The 23,275-nt window shown below is 45.9% G+C and overlaps 1 protein-coding gene across 2 annotated transcripts in view; it reads right to left on the minus strand.

Moving 5' to 3' along the window:
• Positions 1-1,081: 1,081 nt before the first annotated feature.
• Positions 1,082-23,275, minus strand: part of KCNS3 (potassium voltage-gated channel modifier subfamily S member 3) — a 30,843-nt gene continuing 8,649 nt past the window's right edge. The window contains exons 3-5 of one of the 2 annotated variants that reach the window (XM_043542233.1): positions 7,142-7,210; positions 3,623-3,809; positions 1,082-2,915 (exon numbers count right to left, since the gene is read on the minus strand). In XM_043542233.1, coding sequence (XP_043398168.1) covers positions 1,370-2,854 — 1,485 coding nt within the window. In that variant the 5' untranslated portion in view covers positions 2,855-2,915; positions 3,623-3,809; positions 7,142-7,210 and the 3' untranslated portion in view covers positions 1,082-1,369. The remainder of the gene's footprint in view (positions 2,916-3,622; positions 3,810-7,141; positions 7,211-23,275) is intronic. The other variant, XM_037894024.2, reaches the window with a different exon arrangement.

The following is a 23,275-nucleotide window of genomic DNA, read 5'->3' on the forward strand; positions in this document are numbered from 1 at the left end:
GCTCACAATCCCCTAGGCCACTTCCCAGTGCACCCTATGTCTCAGTTTGGGATGTGACTGCAATTGCGTTAAAGTCCTTGCCTCAAAACCGCAGTCTAGGGCCAATGCCTGTAACCCTCTGGTGCCCTTGTCCCTGGTTCCACCAGCCTTTTGGGTAGTATCAGGACAGAGGGAAATCACAGCCAGACACCCTCAGTAGCAGTTTCTACTCCTGCTGCTGCAGAGCAGTGCTCCTCTACAAAATACTTCTCTTTTCTCCTCTCATACCCTTGCCTGGAGCTGCTGGAGCTTCCTTTATGCTGCTCCTGGGGGAAACGACCATGCTCAACAATGGCTAAGGAGCAGGACCTTCCAGGCCCAGTACTGCTTCAGCCTTTGTGCTGTCTCAGCCTTAATGTGGGGTCTGAAGACCCCATCACAGGCCCCCTAGCCCTCCACCCCTGGGCTATAAATTCTGTGCTGGGCCTTTTAGAGGTGCGCACAGGATCTCAACCACAGTGTTTTAATCCCTTTTTCCACTCACTTTATACAGGTGTAACTGACTATGGTTTTGTTCCTTGTGTATAGAGAAACACGCTCTGTGTGTACAATTTCTTTTTTAAATCTAAAACGTGTTCTGACTTTTGAAGGAAAAATTCATAAATATTATGCTTCCATGGAGTAACAACATAATCATAGAATACCAGGGTTGGAAGGGACCTCAGGAAGTCATCTAGTCCAACCCCCTGCTCAAAGCAGGACCAATTCCTAATTTTTGCCCCAGATCCCAAATGGCCCCAAGGATTGAACTCACAATCCTGCGTTTAGCAGGCCAATGCTCAAACCACTGAGCTATCCCTCCCCCCAATGAATTTCCCATCCTGACTCAGGAAGCGTATTAGGTTCCTAATCTCCATGTCTACTTAGTGAATGTAGTTTTACGTGTATTTTAATGGCTTTTTTTTTTTTTTTTGCAAGTATACTTGCATGTAGAAACTTCATTTAATTGTGCTGTATTTCCCACATATTAGCAATCTGCAGTTACCTAAATAGCAATATATTACAAAAACACATTCTGTATAAATCAGACTGCTGCAGGAACAAACATTAGACTTGCATTTAATTTATACCATTTTTCAGTTTTTTCCACCCCACACTTCCAAAATGCATAGAACTAGTCATGTGAAAACTAAATTGCCATATGAGGTATATTTTTAAGCCTCATCTAAACAATAAAGCTTGTGTGACAACATGAGAGCAAAGAATGTCCAAATATGGCTGACAGTTAAGTACCCTGAGAATTAAGTGCTCTTAAATTCACTGGAGTTTATAAATCTGCATCAACCAAATATCTGAAAACAGAAATAAAGGAAAGAGAAAGTGATTCAACTCATTTTCCAGTACCATTCTCTACAGATGTTGTGTTATAAACATCCTCAATATCTTGGATGCTGGAGGCATCTGTTGAATCTTGATCGCTGGCTATAATCCCTACTGAAGAAAGGCTAGAAATGAAGGAGTTCATCCTTTTTGCATAAATATCCCTAATGTTAAAATAAGGTAGCTCATTACATTTCTCTTTGTGATCACTGTTGGACCGGTCTACATCAATATCCTTTTGCTTTTGATAGTATTTAGAAAACTTGTTGAAAATTATAGTGATTGGAAGGGCCACCACTAATATTCCACAGAGAATACAAATGCTACCAATGAACTTTCCCAGTAGGGTGACCGGGAAAGTGTCTCCATAGCCGACAGTGGTCATGCTGATAGTTGCCCACCACCAGCAGACCGGGATGCTGTGCAGTTCTGACTCATCATCATCTTTTTCCACTGAGTAGACCAAAACTGAGAATATAGAAATCCCGACAGACAGAAACAAAAGCAAAAGTCCAACTTCCTGGTAACTATGTCTCAAAGTGGCACCTAAAGACCGCAGTCCTACAGAGTGCCTTGCCAGTTTCAGGATGCGAAATATCCTCATTAGCCGTAGGATCTGAACAACTTTCCCCATATTCTCAATGTCTTCGCTTTCTTCGTCCTTTGTGTCCACAGCCAAGGTAGCATAAAATGGAATAATAGAGACAAAATCTATGATGTTGAGAGGGTTTTTCCAGAACTTCTTTAGACTTGGAGCTGCGGCAAGCCTTATCGCTAATTCGACGGTGAACCAGACGATACATGCTATTTCCACGGCTTCCAAAACAGGGTCTTCAATCTCTCTGTCATTGTCATCCCACCTTTGGAACTCTGGCATGCTGTGGATGCACATGGCTACAATTGATGCTAGCACTACGCTCAGGGAGGAAATTGCAATTAACTTGGCTGATAAGCAGTACCCAGGGTTTTCCATTCTGATCCATACTTTCTTTCGTATTTCACCAAGCCACAGTTTATCAAATTTCTCCAGCTCTTTTTCAAATATGGATGATTCTTCACTGGAAGAGTCTATACTTCTGTCATTGCTTTTCTGATCCCAGTCCTTATCTTGACCTTCTTCTTTTCTTTCTTGATACCTATTGCTACAGCAAGAATCAATGAACAGCTCGTTGATCCCCCAGTACTCTATTTCCTGGCAGAAGGAGAAGACACAAAGTTCCTCCATGACATGCAGTTTACCTGTATAGTAAAAATTCAAAACATATCTAAAGAAAGAAGGGTTCCTATCAAAGTAATATTCCTTGTCTGCAACACTGTAATCATCACACAGTTCCAGGATAGCCTCTTCAGAATGGCATTTGAGCAGTTTTCCAAGTCTGGTCTGGGGAAATCGGAGCAAAGTACTTTGATCAACTGATTGCTTAAAGCCACCCACATTCAAGTGGATAAGTTCCTCATCTTTCCCAGGTCTATGGAAAAATTCACCATAAACCATTTTGAACACAGTAGTTCTGTTGCTGGCTTCCGAGGCACTAACCCATAAGATTACATTGCACCTAAAAGAACATAAGATATTATTAGACAATTTAATTCAGTTTTGCTCTTGCTACAATTATTTTCCAATCTCCATTTACTGTGGAAATGCTACACTGAAAAACAAGAAATGAAATGACAAATACATTGTTAACAGTTCCACTAAAGTAGACTTAAATTAGTCTGGGTGATTAAATCAGTTAGCAAACTTAAAGATGAATGCTGAACCAGAAACTATTTTATTCTTTTTTTCCCCTTCATTTATTATTACTGCTTTCCTCTAGTACTATCAAATTTAAATTAATATACATACTGAAAAATAAATCAAATTACAAATTTTGGGACTAAAAGGAAAATGTACTCAGACTATTAAGCATTTAGGGCCAGATCCTGAGGACGAGTTAATCAGTTTTGAAATCAAGGGAGCTACATCAATTTAAACCAGCTGAAAATTTGGCCCATAGTATCCCATTCTTTATTATACAATTTTCACTCAGGGGGCATGCTATTATTTCTTACATGATGCCAACACATCTTAATCTACACCCTTCCCTTAAAGAGCATTCTATATTCCTGTCACTCTTTGGTTGAAAACATTTCAAGAGTCTGTTTTAAACAGCTTTTCTTCATTTTCCTTTCCTGACCTTGCAGACATCTCTCACCCACATTTGGATATCTGCATTCATGAAGATTCCACCATAGGTATTTTGTTACCTGCCTTGCTACTCACCTGTAGTGATGCAAAGTTCCTCCTTAAGACCTGTATCAGTTCCAGAAGTACTTCCTTCTCTGCAACAGCATGTCTATAGATTATGGTTATGCTGATAAACTCACATTGAAATGTCATTTCTGGAAAGAGCAGCTTCCAGAGATGGCACTTCTAGAAATATTTTGTCTCAGCAAGTAAGAAGGAGTACCTGTAGGTAGACACAAGTAAAGGGCATTTTAATATCTACACACCTTCACCATAAATATATTATTCAGGCTAAATTGGATAAAAAAGGCAGATAATATTATACCATAGAAAATGTCTGTTAACATTTTTAGGAGACATTACCCTTGGCTTTCCTTTCCTTAGTTATAAACCTTTGCTTTAGAGCAAATGTGGGCCGCGGGACCCTCCTGCCTGGCCCCTGAGCTCCTGGCCCGGGAGGCTAGCCCCCGGCCTCTCCCCCGCAGCCTCAGCTCACTGCACCGCCGGCGCAATGCTCTGGGCGACGGGGCTGTGAGCTCCTGGGGCCACGCAGCTGCAGAGCCCGGCCTGACCTGATGCTCTGTGCTGCGCGGCGCAGCTGCCTGTCGTGGTGCAGCCACGCCGCCAGCCACCGGAGCTTCAGGCAGCACGGTAAGGGGGCAGGGAGCAGGGGGGATTGGCTAGAGGGCAGGGGAATTCAGGGGGTGGTCAGGGGCCAGGGCGGTCAGAGGGCGGGGAACAAGGGGGTTGAATGGAGGCAGGGGTCCAGGCAGGCCATCAGGAATGAGAGGAGGGGTTGGATGGGGAGGCAGGAGGCAGTCAGGGGCAGGGGTTCCAGGGGCAGTCAGGGGATAGGTAGCAGGAGGGTAGTCAGGAATGAGAGGAGGGGTTGGATGGGGCGGCAGGGGCAGTCAGGGGACAGGGAGAAGGGGTGGTTGCATGGGACAGGGGTCCCGGGTCGGGGGGCAGTCAGGAAGGAGAGGGGTTGGATGGGGTGGCAGGGGGCAGTCAGGGGTGGGGGGTTCAGGGGTGGTCAGGGAGAAGGGGTGGTTGGATGGGGAAGGGGTCCCAGGGGAGCAGTCAAGAAGGAGAGGAGGGGTTGGATGGGGCAGCGGGGGGGCAGTTGGGGCAGGGAGTCCAGGGGCAGTCAGGGGACAGAGGGGACCGAGGATCAGAAGATAAAACCCTTGTGTGCATATAAATCCTTCCCTACATGACAGGTTACTGCGGTAAAACTTATGTCACTCAGGGGTGTGAATAATCCACACCCCCTCAGTGACGTAAATTATACCGACCTAAACGCTGGTGTAGACAGCGCTGTATTGGCAGGAGAGCTTCTCCCACCGATATAGCTACCGCCTCTCGCAGAGGCAGGAGTTAAGCCAATGGGAGAGCTCTCTTCCTTCGGCTTAGAGCAACTACATCACAAGCACTGCAGCTATGCTGTAGCGTAGACGTAGCCTAACTAGCCCTAATTCATCTGACTGGTGGGATCAGACCCAAAGGGAGGCCAACAAGACTTCTCACATCTATAGGAGTTGTGGGATCAGGCCCAGAAGTTATTTACCAGAACAAGTAGTTTCAATTCTACAAAAGCAGATGTGTAGCCAGAGAGGGGTGTTTTTAAATTCATTTTGTACAGCAGACATCTCAATCCGTTCTTGTATTAGAACTGTGGAAACTGACATTCTTCAGTGGGAAAATAGTTCTTCATTTATGATAATATTGTAAAGCCCTTTAAATGACTTCTTTCAAAATTAAATTGACATGTTTATTTTTAGCAACTGGATTAATTACTGTGCAGCCAAGATCAGGGACCCATTGTGCTAAAGCTTTGGGCATAGTAAGAGACAGATTGTAAACTGTTCAAGCCAAAGGCTAATTAGATAAGACCAAAACGAAGTACTATTATCTCCATTTTATATATGAGAAACCATGGTGAAGAGAGATTACATGATTTATCCGTTCCATTTATAGCATAAACTACAATCTTGTATGCATCTGCAAATAGGAGCTTTCAAGATAATAAATTGATAACAGGAGTTACGCTCACTCTGAGTATTTTCCAAAGTCACATCCCTTTGAAGCCTCTTAGGCCTAATTCTGTGATGTGTATGTAACCCACACACCTCCTGGGTGTAGTGTTCTGTCCCATCTAGTGGCACGGAGACCACTTGAAGAGAGAGATTAATGAGTTTGCTCTACAGCTTTAGCTAACAGCCAGTTGGCTTTTAGCTCATGCACTAAGCTCCAGAGGTCCCAGGTTCGATCCCGCCCACCGACAACTGGGGTCTGTCGGCAGTACATGTACATTGAGAAGCACCTTGCCCAACTCCTGGAATAAGAGTGTCAGAATTCAATCCTTACATGGTTTTCCACTTCATTCATGGTCCTGACGCAAATTCTGGTTTCACACCCAGAATACCTTATCTGAAGTCACGAAGTGACTCTGGATTTACATCGATGTCAATTCAAATAGGCTTTGTTTATTAATTTCCAGTGGGAAATCTTTATCTTTGTTCAAGTGATACTTTAGTACCCTGAGCTTAACATTTCAGCTTCAACACCAATGCCACAGAAATAGTGAGCCAAATTTTAGCTGTATGGACATCAACAAGAGTTTTGCCATCGACTTCAGTGGGCCCAAACATGCCTTAATGCCTTGTCAAATCCATTTATTTTTATGCTGATCGAATCAAGAGAAAAATTTAATTAAATTTGGGATAACTAAGTATACTAAAGAAATAAGATGAAAATTTTGCCCACTGCTGACTTACTGAAGTCATTGTAACTAACGGAAGATTTCAGTGCTCAACAATTCTTTAAAACACTGCACCATTGTTGAACTTGCAGTCTATAACTCCTTATTGATTATGCAGATCATTATGCATATTTATAATGGTGCCTCCATTTGATTACTCATTTGAATAATTCCAGTAAGCAAGCATCCGCCACTTTGTTTTAAGAAGATAATAATCAACATTTAAGCACAGTATACAGGGCAACTGACTCCTGCTTATAAAGGCCCTGATTCAGAGCCCACTGAAGTTCTTCCTTAGATAACAGTGGACTTTGAATCAGGCGCAGATTGCAGGAGGACATTTCAAGAGCCTGGTCAGAATTCTTTCATAGCATGTATTGAATTATTGCTATTTATTATTTGTATTATCATAGCACCGAGGAACCCCAGTCATTGTGTGAACAAGAAAGGAATAATATGGGGTGCTGCTGTAAACATCAGGAGAAAATATTGGAACCTAATTATTTCCAGTTTAGCGATTGCATGGCTGCATAAGTGCTAGCCAGGATCGGGGGGGTGGGGAAGAGTACAGGATCCTCTCCCTACCCACTGCATGGCCTGGTTAAGGCCAGTGTTACAGCTTTTGCAGTCTGGGGACCTCATAACTGTTCAGAGTTGCTTCCCATGAGATCCTCTATGTCCAAAGGGGAGCAAAGAAGGCCTTGTCTACACTACAGGGGAAATTCGATCTAAGGTACGCAATTTGAGTTACGTGAATAGTGTAACTCAAATCGATGTAGCTTAGCTCTACTTACCGCGGGGTCCACACTATGTGATTTCAACGGGAGACGCCCTCCTGTCGACTCCTCCTACTCTTCTCGATCCTGTAGAGTACAGGTGTCAATGGGAGAGCGATCTGCAGTCGATTTAGCGGGTCTTCACTAGATCCGCTAAATCGACCGCCAATGCATTGATCACCAGTTGTCAATCCGGTAAGTGTAGACAAGCCCAAAGAGTGGGAATATAGGTGGCTTCACCATGTCCACTTATGGGAGTAGACCCTATGACTTAAAAGAAATGCCTCTGGTGCTCCCACTAGGATAATGCAGATCTGCAACACATTCAAGGTAAGGATATGACTTACAGATACAATCTAGAGCTTAATGGGTGTCATGCTGTTTTAATGGCATATTTGTGTTTGCCAAAACTACTATGGTGGGAGGGTTTTTTTCCAAAGCATTAATTGATCTGTCAATCACAGGTAAAGAAAAGGAAGCACTACCATGCTAAAGATTAAATTGATTCATGGTTGGATTGATGTCACTGTTTTATTACTGCATTTTTTAAACACAGCAAGCTCCTATTGATTTTTAGTATTTTATCTTGTAGCCAATTAGTCTGCAGCTATATACATCCTTGTGCATATGTGTAGGCTCCTCAGACATCTCTCCAGAGCTGAGAAGAGATAGTCAAATTTCAAGGACTTTTCTACTGAATTGAACAAGAACAACTAACAAAGGGACAGATCCTGCTACCATGGAAGTCAAGAGCAATATCCCTCTGACTTCAATGGTAGCAGGATCGGATCCTAACCTTGTAAGTTAACCTAAAATATGTATAAATAAGCCCAAGGACAAGATTTTCAAAAGTGATTAGGAGAGTTGCAGTTTTTGGGTTTCCAGTATGAAAAGTCTTAAAGGGTCCTGATTTTCAAAATATGGTGAGCACCCATCCTATACAGTGTCTCAAGCTTGACACCCAAAAGCTTAAATGGGCCAGATTTCTAAAGATATTAGGCACCTAAAAATGAAGGTAGGCACCTGGTAAGATTACCTTAAGGCACCTATCTGCACCTTTAGACACCTAGATTACTTTTAAAAACTTGACCTTCACCACAAAGTTCATAGCATGATTAAAACTTCCCCCATATTTGGGGGTGTTTGGATCTGGGGAAATAAAAGAGAATAAGCAATATTGACTGTTTCACCAAGGATATGGCTACACAACAATCTGAAGTGTAATTGCTGCATGGGTAGATATACCTGCGCTAGCTTTAACTGCGCTAACATGGCTAAGGTTGCCAACTTTCTAATGCACGGGTGGGCGAACTTTTTGGCCCAAGGGCCACATCTGGGTATAGAAATTGTATGACGGACCATGAATGCTCAAAAAATCGGGGGTTGGGGTGCGGGAGGGGGTGAGGGCTCCAGCTGGGGATGAGGGGTTGGGGTGCAGGAGGGTACTCAGAACTGGGATCAAGGGGTTTGGAGGGCAGGAGCGGGATCAGGGCTGGGGAAGAGGGTTGGGGCATGGGAGGGGGTCAGGGGTGCAAGCTCCAGGCAGCGCTTACCACAAACAGCTCCCGGAAGCAGCGGCATGTCCCTCATCCAGCTCCTATGCGGAAGCATGGCCAAGCAATTCTGCGTGCTGCCCTGTCCACAGGCACCGCCCCTGCAGCTCCCATTGGCTGCGGTTCCCAGCCTATGGGAGCTGCAGAGGTGGCACTCAGGGTGGGGACAGCGTGTGGAACCTCCTGGCTGCCCCTACATGTAGGAGCCAGAGGGGGACATGTCGCTGTTTCCGGGAGCCACAAGGAGCCATGGCATGCGCAGAGTGGGGCAACCTCCCAAGCCTGCTCCCCGGCGGGAGCTCTAGGGCTGGATTAAAATGGCTGAAGGGCCGTATTTGGCTCCCCGGGCCGTAGTCTGCCCACCCCAGAATCTGAGGTGGGGCCAGGGAGGAGGAGCTTGAGATTCAGGAGGGGGCCCAGAGTTGGGGCAGGGGGTTGGGGTATTGGGGGGTGTGGGGCAAGAGTTCCGGGAGGGAGTTTGGGTGCGGGAGGGGACTCTGGGCTGGGGCAAGGGGTTGGTGTGCAGGGTCCCGGTGGTGCTTACTGCAGCTCCCAGGAAGCGGTCACTGGGTCCATGCAGCCCCAGGCGCATGGGCATCCAGGGAGGCTCCATACACTGCCCTCACGCCCGCAGGCGCTACTCTTGCAGTCCCATTGGTCGCGGTTTCCGGCCAATGGGAGCTGCCGAGCTGCCACTCGGGACGGGGGCAGCACGTGGAGCCTCCCTGGCTGCCCCTGTGCCTAGGGGCCGCAAGGACCTGGCGGCTGCTTCTGGGAGCCACGTGGAGCTAGGTCAGGCAGGGAGCCTGCCTTAGCCCCAGGTCCCTGCTGCGCCAACCAGACTTTTAACAGCCCAGTGGGCGGTGCTGACCAGAGCCGCCAGGGTCCCTTTTGGACTGGGCGTTGCAGTTAAAAACCGGATACCTGGAAACCCGAAGCATAGCTAAAAATAGCAGCATAGATGTGGCAGTGCAGGCCTCAGCACAGGCTTTACAAGTATGCCTGGGGCTCTAGATACCACCTCATGTTGCTGAAGCCCGCACTGCTGCATCTACATTTCTATTCTTACCTCCTTTCAACTCCAGAAAACATTGTGTCTAGTGAATGGAGCTGGCATGGTCGTTTGGATAGCACACATAAGCGAGAGCTACTAGGTATGCTCCCCCATCCCCATTAAAACTTCCCAGGTGTTTCTGAAATGCCTCTTCTTGAAAGGAGACTTACGTTGACCTAACTTTGTAGCATAGACCTGGCTTTAGCCATGCTAACAAAGGTATGTCTACCTGAGCTGAAATCACACCTCAGACTGCAGCGTAGACATACTGTAAGACAAATATGACGAAGGTGAAATTTTCCCTTATGCTTCAGGCTAGCAGAAGGCCAATGCATCAATTACATCTCACTTAAATCCTCATATGTTCATCCTATCAGGAAACAAAAATAATACATGTAACTGATGTGACCAATCACAATTCCAACATAGCTCAGTTTTTGTATATCAAATATTGATTATTCATAATAAAATGTCCACAAGAAATGGATAGGGGCAATTTGTTTTAAAAAAAGTCAAATGTGAGTCGTAAGAACATGTGAAGAAATTGCTCTTTGTTTATGGACATCTTGTAAGCAGAAAAAGAAGGTCAATCCATCAACTAAATGATCTGCTCAGCCATAAAAATATTTTATGCATTCCATTGGCAATGGTATTCTTTATCCAGTACATTGCATTGCTGTGATGCGCAAACAAAACTACTCCACTACATTTCTCCTGAAATGGATTAAATCCAACCTCCAAGGAGACCTTTTAGTAAATAAACTTTGGGATCAAATCTCTATATTTCATTTTTAATTATATTCTGTGTTCCTTATTCAGGCAAAACACATACTGAAGTCAGCGGGAGGTTTTACACATATAAGGACTGCAGAATTTATGCAAATTATTTAAATAAGTATCTACTCATGCAGATTGCATATTTGCATCTATCTACTAGTTTTTGTTTTGAGTTGGTTGGCAGTTACAGGGTATATGGCTAGATGTGGGTGAAGGGCAGGCTGACTTTCCAGAATGCTGTCAGCTCTAGAGGCAGTATTATAGGGGGTAAATTGTGATTGTAGTCCATTATTTTAATTGCTTTCTCATGAACTTTAAACACCCAGGAGTGTGATACAATACTACCTAGTTATCTGAATGTCATTTACGTAAGGATCAAAAAAAAAAAAAAAGTACCGTTAACAGTCTTCCTAACACGACGAGACACCCTGGAGATAACATGCAGTATGCTAATTAATGAGACACACACCTGACGCAATTTCTGATGGCTTCATCATTTGTATTTTGTTCAGAATACATACAGTGACTCAAAGGCTCAGTGTTCAGATAGATCACTATCAACCTGTACTAAGTGGAATAGACAGGTTAAAATAATCATGTTTGCTTCAAAGCCCATCCGCGATCCTTGCCAATTTAACAACAATTACAATGCTGCAAGGATGACACCTTTCAGTTGCCTGAGGCAGTGGATCATGTCAAGAGTTTCCTTGAGCTACTTTGCCCCAATTACTGAACTTCACGGAGCAATTTAGGAAGATGAGGAGAACCCGAGTGCATTGTTAGGTTCAGGTCAACATCAGCACAGTTCAATGATAAAGGAAAAATGTCTCTCTGCAGAGAGACAATAATCTTATTTGTCGGGTAGTTTTAATGATGCTCAGCTACTATCAGGAGCACAATTTAAAAACAAGATATGCTATTTGATGTGAATATTGTACATTTTAGCTGAAAGAACTCTGTAAGGAGGAAAATTTCCACAGTACGTTGGAATGAGATGGATGTAACATAAAAATGGCTATACTGGGTCAGACCAAAGGTCCGTCCAGCCCAGTATCCTGTCTACCCACAGTGGCCAATGTCAGGTGCCCCAGAGGGAGTGAACCTAACAGGTAATGATCTAGTGATCTCTCTCCTGCCATCCATCTCCACCCTCTGATAAACAGAGGCTAGGGACACCATTCCTTACTCATCCTGGCTAACAGCCATTAATGGACTTAACCTCCATGAATTTATCCAGTTCTCTTTTAAACCCTGTTATAGTCCTAGCCTTCACAACCTCCTCAGGCAAGGAGTTCCACAGGTTGACTGTGCGCTGTGTGAAAAAGAACTTCCTTTTATTTGTTTTAAACCTGCTGCCCATTAATTTCATTTGGTGGCCCCTAGTTCTTATATTATGGGAACAAGCAAATAAGTTTTCCTTACTCACTTTCTCCACACCACTCATGATTTTATATACCTCTATCATATCCCCCCTTAGTCTCCTCTTTTCCAAGCTGAAAAGTCCTAGCCTCTTTAATCTCTCCTCATATAGGACCCATTCCAAACCCCTAATCATTTTAGTTGCCCTTTTCTGAACTTTTTCTAATGCCATTATATCTTTTTTGAGATGTGCTGAATTTCATATTGGGCTCAGTCCTGCAGCATCTGTTCAGGAAATTCTTATTCACATGAGCAATCCAATTAACATCCAATATTATTATCAATATTTATATTATAGTAATATCTAGAGCCATGGGTCTCAACCAGGGACCTGGGGGGCTGCTAGGAGGTTTCAGGGGGGTCGCGAAGCATGGCCAGCATTAGACTCTCTGGGGCCCAGGGCAGAAAATCAAAGCCCCCCTGCAAGGGACTGCAGCCCGGGGCCCTGAACCCCACTACACAGGGCTGAAGGCGAAGCCTGAGCAATTTAGTTTTAGGGTGCCCCCTCTGGTGTAGGGCTCTGAGTAATTGCCCTGCTTGCTACCCCCTAATGCCAGCCCTGGCTTTTAAATGCAGAAAAACAGCTGTGGCACAGCTGGGCTTTGGAGTTTTTATTGTATGTTGGGGGGCGAGGGGCTCAGAAAAAAAAAAGTTGAGAACCCCTGGTTTAGAGGCCTCAAATGAGAGGCGGGCCCCATTGTGCGAGGCAGTGTACATTCACATAGTCAGAGGCAAGTAAGCCACGTAGAGTTAATCATTTAAATAAATGAGAAAAACAGACCAAAGGCACAGAGAGGTTAAGTGACTTGTCCAAGGTCACACGGCAGGTCAGCTGTAGATGTGGGAAACGGAACTCAAGTCTCCTGACTCTCAATCCAGTGCTCTGTCCACACTATTTCCACAAAGAAACTGGACATAAAGTGAATGGAATACTAGTCCAAGGGGTTTCAGGACTGGGCCTTTCAGCCCACCCTGCAATTGAATCCATGCAGATGGACCCCTGAACCTGCAAGGAGCCCAGATAAATCAACTGGTCAAAACAATGATGTAAATGAATCCCCCACACAAGCAGAGGGTTCCACCCACATAGATCCAGGGTCTTATTATGCACAACACTGCTTTTACCTCCCAAAACTGACAAACTGTGTTGTGATCAATCCTATGAAGGTTTATATAATGTTTTTTGATGTCTCATCCTAAACAAAGCCAAGTATTTAGCAACAGTGCAAGCTTTGAATATTATTCACACACCCCAGAGTGCAATGGATTTTTAGACATTAGTATTTGGAGTGACAGATGGCAGAATTTTCTAATAAGGTGAGACTCCACAAATTACTCTGCCCCTTACCAGCACCCAGGCCTAATGTAAAGGAAAGGGATACGACCTAAAGAGTGAAATTTACCCTTATGCATTGGCCTATGTAACATTTAACACTAGGGCTGCCAACTTTCTCAACGCACAAAACCAAACACCTTTGCCACGCCCCTTCTCTGAGGCCTTGCCCCTGCCTCGCCCCTTCCCAGAGGCCCCGCCCACCACTCACTCACTTTCACTGGGCTGGGGCAGGGGGTTGGATGCAGGAGAGGGTGAGGACTCTGGCTGGGGGTGCGGGCTCAGGGTTGGGGCCAGAAATGAGGGGTTCAGAATACAGAAGGGGGTTCCAGGCTGGGGCAAGAAGTTGGGGTGCAGGCCCCCTGTGTGGGGCTAAGGAGTTTGGGGGACAGGAGAGGGCTCCGGGCTGGGGCTGAGGGGTTTGGAGTGTGGGAGCAGGCTCAGAGTTGGAGCAGAGGGTTGGGGTACAGGAGGGGGTGCAGGCTCTGGGAGGGAGTTAGGGTATGGGAGGGAGCGCAGGGCTGGGGTAGGGGTGTGGGCTCTGGGAGGAGTTACGGTGAGGATTCTGGGAGGGAGTTAGGGTGTGAGAGGGGGTTCCAACCTGAGGCAGGGGTGCAAGAGGGGGATCAGGATGTGGGCTCCAGCCGGACAGCGCTTACCTCAGACAGCTCCCAGTCAGCAGTGCAGCAAGGCTCAGGGCAGGCTCCCAAAGCCCATGCCCGCAAGCACCACCCCCACAGCTCTCCTTGGCCATGGTTCCCAGGGGCACTGAATGGAGCTTACCTGATCGCCCCTCCGCCTAGGGGCCGCACGGACATGCCAGCCACTTCCGGAAGCAGCGTGGAGCCAGGGAGCCTGCCTTAGCCCTCACCAACCCGGACTTTTAACAGCCGGGTCAGCAGCGCTGAGTGGAGCCACCAGGATCCCTTTTCAACCAGGCGTTCCAGTCGAAAACTGGACACCTGGCAACCTTATTTAAGACCCAGTTGAACTCTCAAAAAAGGATTTAAATGGTGCATAGGCCTAGTGCTATCCTCTGCACATAATGAATTGCACAGCAGATGAGCTGTTAAATCTTTTCCATCCTTAGAGTCTATGATCTCTAATTAATAATTTAAAAAAAAAAACCACACTCACACACTCAGAAATCTTGCATTTGGTCCAAGAGAAGGTGGGGAATAAATTCATATCATACCAGGAAGATTTTCCTGATATTCAGTGCAAAATTTTCCCTTTTGTATTTTCATCCCATTACTCCTAGTTATAACTCCAATCCTGCTAATTGTTCCTTTCTCTCCTTGAAATGTACATCTTTCGCGGTTGTAAACTGTTCTCCTACCCACCCTCTGAGGCAACTAACTACAAGTTACACATAACTGATTTCTCATTTTAAATCCTAACTTTCTCCCCGCCCTCTAACCATTTCTTTTCTTCTTCTCTAAATTTCATCAGTTCCACAATACCTTCCTTGTGAAGGCATGACTAGAATTAAAAAGTCATCTAGGTACCTCATAGGGAGGGACTTTTCCTGTTCTGTGAAGTGAAGCCTCCGAATATACAACCCCCAAACTTGTGTTTTCAGCAACACCATGTCACGAAAACTAGCTCTGACAGGTTAGAAATCTATTCTGACATGCTGAAGATGGCTAAACCTTGTCTACACTAGCACTTACACTGTTGCTAGAACTGGAAAGTGGGTACCACATTCCAAGCATAGATGCAGCCACAGAAAGCACATTATTAAACAGTGTTCTGGAATCTGAACTGGCTGCCTGTAAGTTTACAGGTGGAGTTCAAAGGATTGGTTGTTTTTAGCCTGTAATGCCTGAGATGGTTTGGGACCTGGTTGTTTGAGAGATTATTTTTCTTGCCATGCAATATTGCCCCAACTGTTTGTGCTTCATTCATGAAAATCCCTCAGACTCATGCGTGTGTGTGCATGCGCGCACGTGTAGAAAGAGAACATATTTAAAGAGTACCGTGAAAATGGGATGGAATCACTGAGGATGTATGGTAGAAATCAGACTCCAAATTCTGCTTAACAACTCACTTCCTTTGCTATATATCTAATTGCACTTTGCAGATTGAGCACCTGAAGTTATATGGGATTTTTTGATGTTTTGAAAGATGTTTACTGCTGAAAGTAATAGTGTTGTTTTGGTTTCTTAGCCGAGTCCTAAATCTCCAAGATGTTTATAGAGGATCTTGAACTGCAAAAATACTACAGTTTACAGTTGTTACTGTAAATTGTTTCTGTGAAACCTAGGCCACGTCTGCACTTGCAAAGTTACAGTGCCGTCAGAGCGCCGCTCAGAGCGCGCCGAAGGAAAATCGCTGTTGCGTGTTCATACTGACGTACTCAACGGTTTGTGTACTGCACGCCCTGTCCTGCCTCTTTCTGGCTGCAGGAACAGATCCCGAGCTGTTGACCGATATGCTGCTCGCACTGACCAACATGTCACGAGTGGCAGTGGAGTTATTCCTTAAACTACAAAGGCAAGAGAAGTAAAACATTGATCTCGCCACGCATACTAGCTACAACACGAGATTGCTTGTGGCATTCATGGAGGTGCTGGCCACAGTGGAACACCACTTTGGGGCTCGGGAAACAAGCACTGAGTGGTGGGATCACATCGTGATGCACGTCTGGGATGACGAGCAATAGCTGCAGAACTTTCGCATGAGGAAAGCCACATTCTGGGACCATGTGATGAGCTCACCCCAGCCCTGCAGCGCAAGGACACGAGAATGAGAGCTACTGTGTCGCTGGACAGGCGCATGGTGATTGCACTGTGGAAGCTGGCTACTCCATATTGCTACCCATCAGTCGCTAACCAGTGCGGAGTGGGGAAGTCGACCACTGAAGTCGTGTTGATGGAATCTGGGCAACGTGCGTGACATTGCGGATGGCTTTGCACAAATGGGCTTCCCTAACTGTGGAGGGGCAATAGATGTCACGCATATTCCAATTCTGGCACCAGACCACCTAGCCACCGAGTACATCAATCACACGGGGTATTTCTCAATGATTCTCTAGGCACTTGTGGATCCCTGTGGGTGTTTCACAGACATTAACGCAGGCTGGTCCGGAAAGGTGCATGACACACGCATCTTTCGGAACACTGGCCTGTTCAAGAAGCTGCAGGCAGGGACTTTCTTCCCTGACCAGAAGATCACCATAGGGGAAGTTGAAATGCCCAGTGTGATCCTGGGAGACACCGCCTACCCCTTAATGCCATGGCTCATGAAGCCAGACATGGGGCAACTTGAAAGCAAGGAGCAGTTCAACAACAGGCTGAGCAAGTGCAGAATGACTGTGGAGCATGCATTTGGCCGTTTAAAAGCCCGCTGGCAATGCCTGTATGGGAAGCTGGACATGGCCGATGACAATATTCCTATGCTTATAGCCGCGTGCAGTACGCGTCATAATATTTGTGAAGGGACGGGTGAAAGCTTCACTGAGGGCTGGACCACAGAGGCTCAGTGCCTGGAGACTGAGTTTGAACAGTTAGAGACCAGGGCTATTAGAGGGCCATGAGGCAGCAATTTGAAGCTGAAAGCCACTAATATTTGTTGCTATGCTCAGAATTGCAGAACTTGTAAAGCTAGGTGCACATGATGCAAGAAGGGACCTTGACATAACTGTATGTTGCTTTTCAGTGCTCTTTTTGCTTTCACTTAATAGAATAAAGACTGCTTTCAAACAAACAAATCTTTTATTGAAAGGCAACCACCAGAGGAGAAAGTCAAATGAAAAAAAATCACCAGCCGGGAGGGGGATGGGGGAAGAGAAGGTCTCAAGAGGAGGAGGGGTCCCGTGACGACTACAGATTTGTGTATGTCCAGGGATCATACCCAACCTTCTCCTTTGGAGTGCGATGCAGCACGTGCTGTACTTCAGCAGGGCCAAACTGCAGAGGGATGGGGGTGTGCAGAGGGTGGTGGGAGACAACACTGCTGGACTGTGAGGAGGGAGGAGTTGAATGCTGCAGGTAGAGGGTGGAGCCAGGAGGTTGATAAGAGGGTGTTGGCAATGTAGGGGGAGCACATGGGGAAGAGTTTTGTGACAGCAGCTGTAGGAGAGGGTAGGTGCGGGGCTGCTCGGTTTGAACAACTAGTATCCCCTGGAGCATGTCCACTTGACGCTCCATAACTGTTAAGAGCCACTCTGTGGCTTCTTTCTGGTGTGCCACATTCTCCTTTCGGTCCCTCTTCTCGCTGTCCTGCCACTCCTTCAACTCTTTTCTCGGTGGCGGAGTGCATCATAACCTCACGCAGAAAGTCCTCCTTAGTTCTTCTTGGACGCTTTCTAATTCTGCCGCTGATAAAGAGGGAGGCTGCGCTCCCAAGGTCATCTCTGTGAAGTTTAAATGCAACATTTTACAGAAGCAGTATTGTTTGCAACACACACAACTCTGATTCAGTGCTTTAAAACACAGCCAGTACTCACACACCTGTCACTAACTGGCTGACCCCAGGCAAGCACACATGAGCCACAAGACCCCCAAAATAGTGAGTAGCCATAGGGCCAGGGTAAATCACTGTTCCCAGACCCTGCTGTACACTGGGCACGTGGCTCTTGGGGAGAGCCAGCCCTGTAGGGTGGGCCTGATAGTCATTCCTGTCCCCATACCTTCCACAGGAGGTGATCACTATGGAAGAAATCTCGCTGCTGAGGGTGAGCAGGGAATCAAGGGAGGGTCTTCTCCAAGCCTGCAGCTTCTGCCCTAGCGCCTACGTGGCTAGCCTGTGTGCAGCAATGGTCCCCTCACTCGTCAGGGCAAAGTGGCGCAAGAAAGTTACCGTTAATGGGGCAAGAAACAAAGCAGCTCTGCCGAGGAACCTGCAGCAGCAGATTGCCCAGTATCTCCATGAGAGTTTCCTGGAGATCATAGAATATCAAGGTTGGAAGGGACCTCAGGAGGTCATCTAGTCCAACTCCCTGCTCAAAGCAGGACCAATCCCCAATTTTTGCCCCATATCCCTAAATGGCCCCCTCAAGGATTGAACTCACAACCCTGGGTTTAGCAGGCCAATGCTCAAACCACTGAGCTATCCCTCCCCCCAAAGCTATCCCTCCCCCCCTGAGCTTGAGGGAAGATTCCTGTGAAATGAGGAAGTGGATCAACAGCCTGTTCGGCCGCTCAGGCTAGGTATGAGGTGGGAGACAAGCCTGCTTTCTGCAACCCTCCAGCCCCCAACAACTCGCTTCAACAATTCCCGAAATCAGATCCACTCACCAGGGGCCTCCTCTCCTGTTTGCAGTTCACCAAGATCTGACTGCTGTGACTGGCTAGGCTCCTCCGGGATAGGAAAGAGCTCCTGACTGCATGTATCTCTGGCCTCCAAGTCATCCTCTGCCTCTGGGTCCCCCTACCCCTCTTCGTCCATGATTGCCTCCTCCTGGCTGAGTCCACTCTCGACTGGCATGCAAGCCAACAAAGTATCCACAAGGTCCTTCACAGTGGAGGTGGGGTCGCCAGAGTATCGCATCCAGCTCTTTGTAGAGCCAGCAGCTTGTGGGCGTAGCACTGGAGTGGTAGGCGTTTTGCAGCTGCTTCACTTTGACCCTGCACTGCAATGTGTCCCGGCCATGGCCCTTTTCTATCATGCATCTAGAAATCTGTCTGCAGGTATCATAATTCCAATGGCTGGAGCGCAGCTGTGACTCCACTGCCTCCTCTCCCCTAATGCCGAGGAGGTCCAGCAGCTCGGCATTGCTCCAAGCAGGGGATCGCCTGGTGCATGGAGCAAGCACGGCCACCTGGACAGATGCGCTGAGACCACTGCATGCGTCACCGAGCAAACAGAAAGGGGACTTTCAAATTTGCAAAAGGACTGTACGTGGTGGGGCTGACAGTTGGTCACCTGAGGACAGGGCAGTAGAGTTCAAGCTGATGGCCAGAGAGGCGAGAACAGGTATTGTGGAACACCTCCCGGAGGCCAATCGCCACGCTGTAATCACCACCGTGTCTACACTGGCACCGCAGCGCTGTAGCCCCGGCACAGGAAACTGTACGCCTCTCATTGGGCTGGTTTTGTTCAGAGCGCTGCATCTGTGCAGTTTCTGCACACTAAATGGCTTGGCAGTGTGTGCATCTCGGGAGTTACACTGCTCAAAGCTTTACTGTGCACAAACTTGCCAGAGTAGACGGGGCCCTAGTAAAAATGTAAAACACTCTGCTTTAAGGAGTTTTTGACTAACTAAAGTGGGAGTCCTAGAGACAGGCCTGAACCACACTTTCAGGTCCAAAGGACCTCAAATTTTCAAGTCTGTTTAGATCCATAAAAATCCATGTTTCACTTCCAAGGTTCAGAAGTGAAGTGAAACCCATCTCCACCTCTACTTAGAATCCTCAGTCTTTTCGGATCTGAGAGCTTCATGGAGCACCAATTCACCATTACTATTTATGAGGCCACCATCCTCCAACGCCCACCCCAGCTTTTCAGGAAGGCATTAGCTGTCTGGTCACCCCACTAAGCAGAAATGGGTTTCCTTGAATATTCCTGCTGTTCATTTAAACTTCACTGTTTCCACAATCATTCAGTCAGAAAAAGCATTTGCAAGAATATCTGTGGATTGCGAACACAGAAAGACCTGAACACAGACACAGCAACCGAATGTTCTATTTCGGTGAATATTCAGACATTTTTGAGGCATTATCCCAGCTCTAATCAGAACTAATGAAGAGAAGGAATTGCCTGAAAATAAGTAGTTTATTAAATACTACTACTGAACATTGGTGCAATACATCTCACCAGCTCCGTTAGCATCATCATGTATCATCTTTGCGTGTAGAATTAAGTAGCTATTAATGCATTTTAATATGCAGGAAAATGCTGCACATTGGCACAACACATTGTAATGGTGCTTTGCTATCTATTCTAGGGAAAGGTTATATACAAACAGGTAGTATTCTGGGCATGTCCATAGGTATAAAATATACATGTACAGAAATACCAAACTAAATTTGGGGCTCAACACTGCTCTCTTTGAAGTCAATGTGAAGTTTGCCATTGACTTTAATGGGAGAAAAACTGGGGCCTAAAAGGGGACACAGAGTGAAACTTATACAGATTCAAAAATAAGTTCAAAGGAGCTGGTACTACAACCAGAGTGTCTGTCTCTTTTTTTTTTTTTTTTGGTTTTACAACCACATTTTCCTAAAGATGCATAACTCCCCCCCCCACCCCCACACACACAGCAAGCAAGAGGCTCCCAGGAGCAGCTGGCCAGGGGCTCCAAGGCAGAGAGCAGAAGCAGCATGGCAGTGGGAGGAGGGGCACCTGAAGTGCATGGCGCTTGATAGACTGCTTGGCAGCCGCGTGGCTTAGGGAGAAGTTAGGTTCCCAGCTGCCATTATCATGTTTTCTTCAAACAGGTCCAATTAATGTGAAGTAGGAACTTTTAATTTGCACCCACAGCATCCACACCGGGGGGGGGGGGGGGGGGGGGGGCAGGGAGACAACGCAGCTGGGGGAGGAAGAGAGGGGGAAGAATTACAGCAGAGCACTTTGGTGTGCACTGCTATTCACACCCCCATAGTCCAAACTGCAGAGCAATGTAGACATAACCTTAGTGTAAAAACCTGGCCCCACTGAAGCCAGTGGGAGTTTTGTCATTGACTTCAGTAGGGCCAGGATTTCCACCTATGCCTGTGCTTAACTTGAAACATGAATAGTCTGACATCATTAAGACTACCATGTGCTTAAAGCTAAGCACATGCATTAGGTTTTGCCACAATCCTTCAGTCTAGTCCATATAGCCCTGCACATGGACCCCACTGGCTTCAAGGGGGCTTCACACCGTGAGAGGCATCCATGCTAGCAGATCCTGATGCAAGATGAGAGACCCTGACTATAAAGGAGAGACAGTGCTGTCAAATGCAGAACGGAACAAACAGAACAAGAAAATGGAGAAAAATCTTCTCTAAATTCTTCCAGTTATTGCAATTTTGTGGAAGACAGTAAGCACACTTTGGTCCCAACTAAAATGGACCATCCCCAATGTGTAAAGTTAAACATGCATGAGTGTGCAGGGTCAGGGCCTTAATCAGTTCAGTTTGACTTTAGAGAGATTCCCTATACTTCAAAATGGGGAACACTCTAGAACCAGAATAAGCTTTTAATTAAGCACACCCTCTGCAATTGTACGGAAAATTTTAAGATAAATTTGTTTGGGGTTTTTTTGTTTGTTTGTTTTCTACCTAGATGGTTTCCATTTATAAACAGCTGTTTAAAACAAACAAAACATACCAATAAATCCCAGTTCAACAAAATACTATTTAGCTGCAAAAATTAATTTGCAATTTTGTATTTTTCTTTTTCCCACTAAGACATGTTGGGTGGGGAGGGAAGGGGGAGAGGATGAAACCAACTGAAAGTAGTTCTCTGGTTGGTTTTTGTTTGTTTTTGCTACATTCAAATGAGAACATGGCCAAATATATTTAAATAAAACCTTGGGAGGAGAAAATGCTGACAGGCTTAGAGCACCTTGCCAACTTTCAATGTGGAGTGAATTAAAACATCCAAGATCTAATGGTTCATTACAATATTCACCATGCTAAGGGCTAGATTGTCCTTAATCCATACGCGGGGGGCAGGGTACAGAAAGCTGGCTTGCATAAACTGTATGAGAGCCTGCCACAATTGCAGTCCTTGCGCTTGTGGGAGCCAGTAACTGATCCCTTGGGCTCCGATTCTGTAAAGCTCTTAGGAAAAGATCAGCAGTTCTCAAAACTTTTTGCTGGCATGACCCCATTTTAATGAATTATTTCCTCCAAGGACACCAGACAGCGTGAAGTACGCCATTTTGAAGAGCAAAATGGCATCCTTTGCACAATGTGACCTCCTCATACGCACATTAAATGGAAGGTCATGTCCCATAGAGGATGCCATTTTGCTCTACAAGATGGTGTCCCCCATGCATCATGACCTTGCACACACTGTACATTCAAGGTCTCGCTGTGCAGAACAAAATAGCATCTTCCACACACTAGGGATTGCCGCATCCCCGTTTGCTGATGGTCACAACATGCTGTTTGAGAACCACTAGACTAGATTCAGCTCCTATTGAAGAAGTCAACAGGTGTTCAATCCAACTTCTACTGAAATCAATGGAAGCGGCCCCAATGACTTCACTGGGACTTAGAACAGGTCCTTGATGTCTGTCCATTGACTTTAATAGGAACTGGATGAGGCTCTTAAGCACATGCTTAATTCTAAGCTCATATGCAGTCCCTTTACAGTTAATGGAAGCACTCCATGCTTAAAGTTAAATACGTGCCTTAGTGTCATGTAGGATCTTGGCCTTTGAACAGCCCACCCCCCATGGTGAGAGGGACAGTAAGGAGGCAGGACCTTCATTCTAACCTCAACTACTTAACAACAGCCCTTAGAGGAGGTTGGCTCAATGAAATGACAGGTGAGCACTCTGCCTAGTATTAAGTGTTTGCAGGTTTGGGCACTTTAGATGTATTTGTTAACTTCAAGAACAAAAGTCAGAGCTGCAGCGTTTCTGCTTTGAGCTATTGAATACCCCAAGTATCTGAAAGAGTTAATCACTTCTTGGTTTGGCACCTCTGTATCAAACAACATTTTTATTAATCTGTAGGAAAAAATATTTGCTCCTGGCCTGCCCTGCAGACATTAAGAGCAAGTTACAACCCCCTGAAAATAACGGCTTATAATGGAAATATTGACATGCCTTTAATTATGCCTTGCAAATGGGGCTGTAGTAAAATATCATATGGGACCCAACCATACATTCTTTGTGCATCCTCAACTCTCACTGACTTGAATGGGCGAGTGCCCATCTTTGCATAACCCATCAGGGTAAACACCATGTTTTCCATTGCAAATACTAGGTGAGCTTTATCATGTATTAATATGTGAAGTACGGAACATTTTAGCTTGAGAGGATTCTATAAAGCAGCTTTGTTATGAGTAGGCTATCCATATACAAAAAACAATCTTGCTGCTACAATACAATGCTGAAACCCTTATTCAATACATGC

The sequence above is a fragment of the Chelonia mydas genome, chromosome 3, assembly GCF_015237465.2.
Source record: "Chelonia mydas isolate rCheMyd1 chromosome 3, rCheMyd1.pri.v2, whole genome shotgun sequence".
Lineage (NCBI taxonomy): Eukaryota > Metazoa > Chordata > Testudines > Cheloniidae > Chelonia > Chelonia mydas.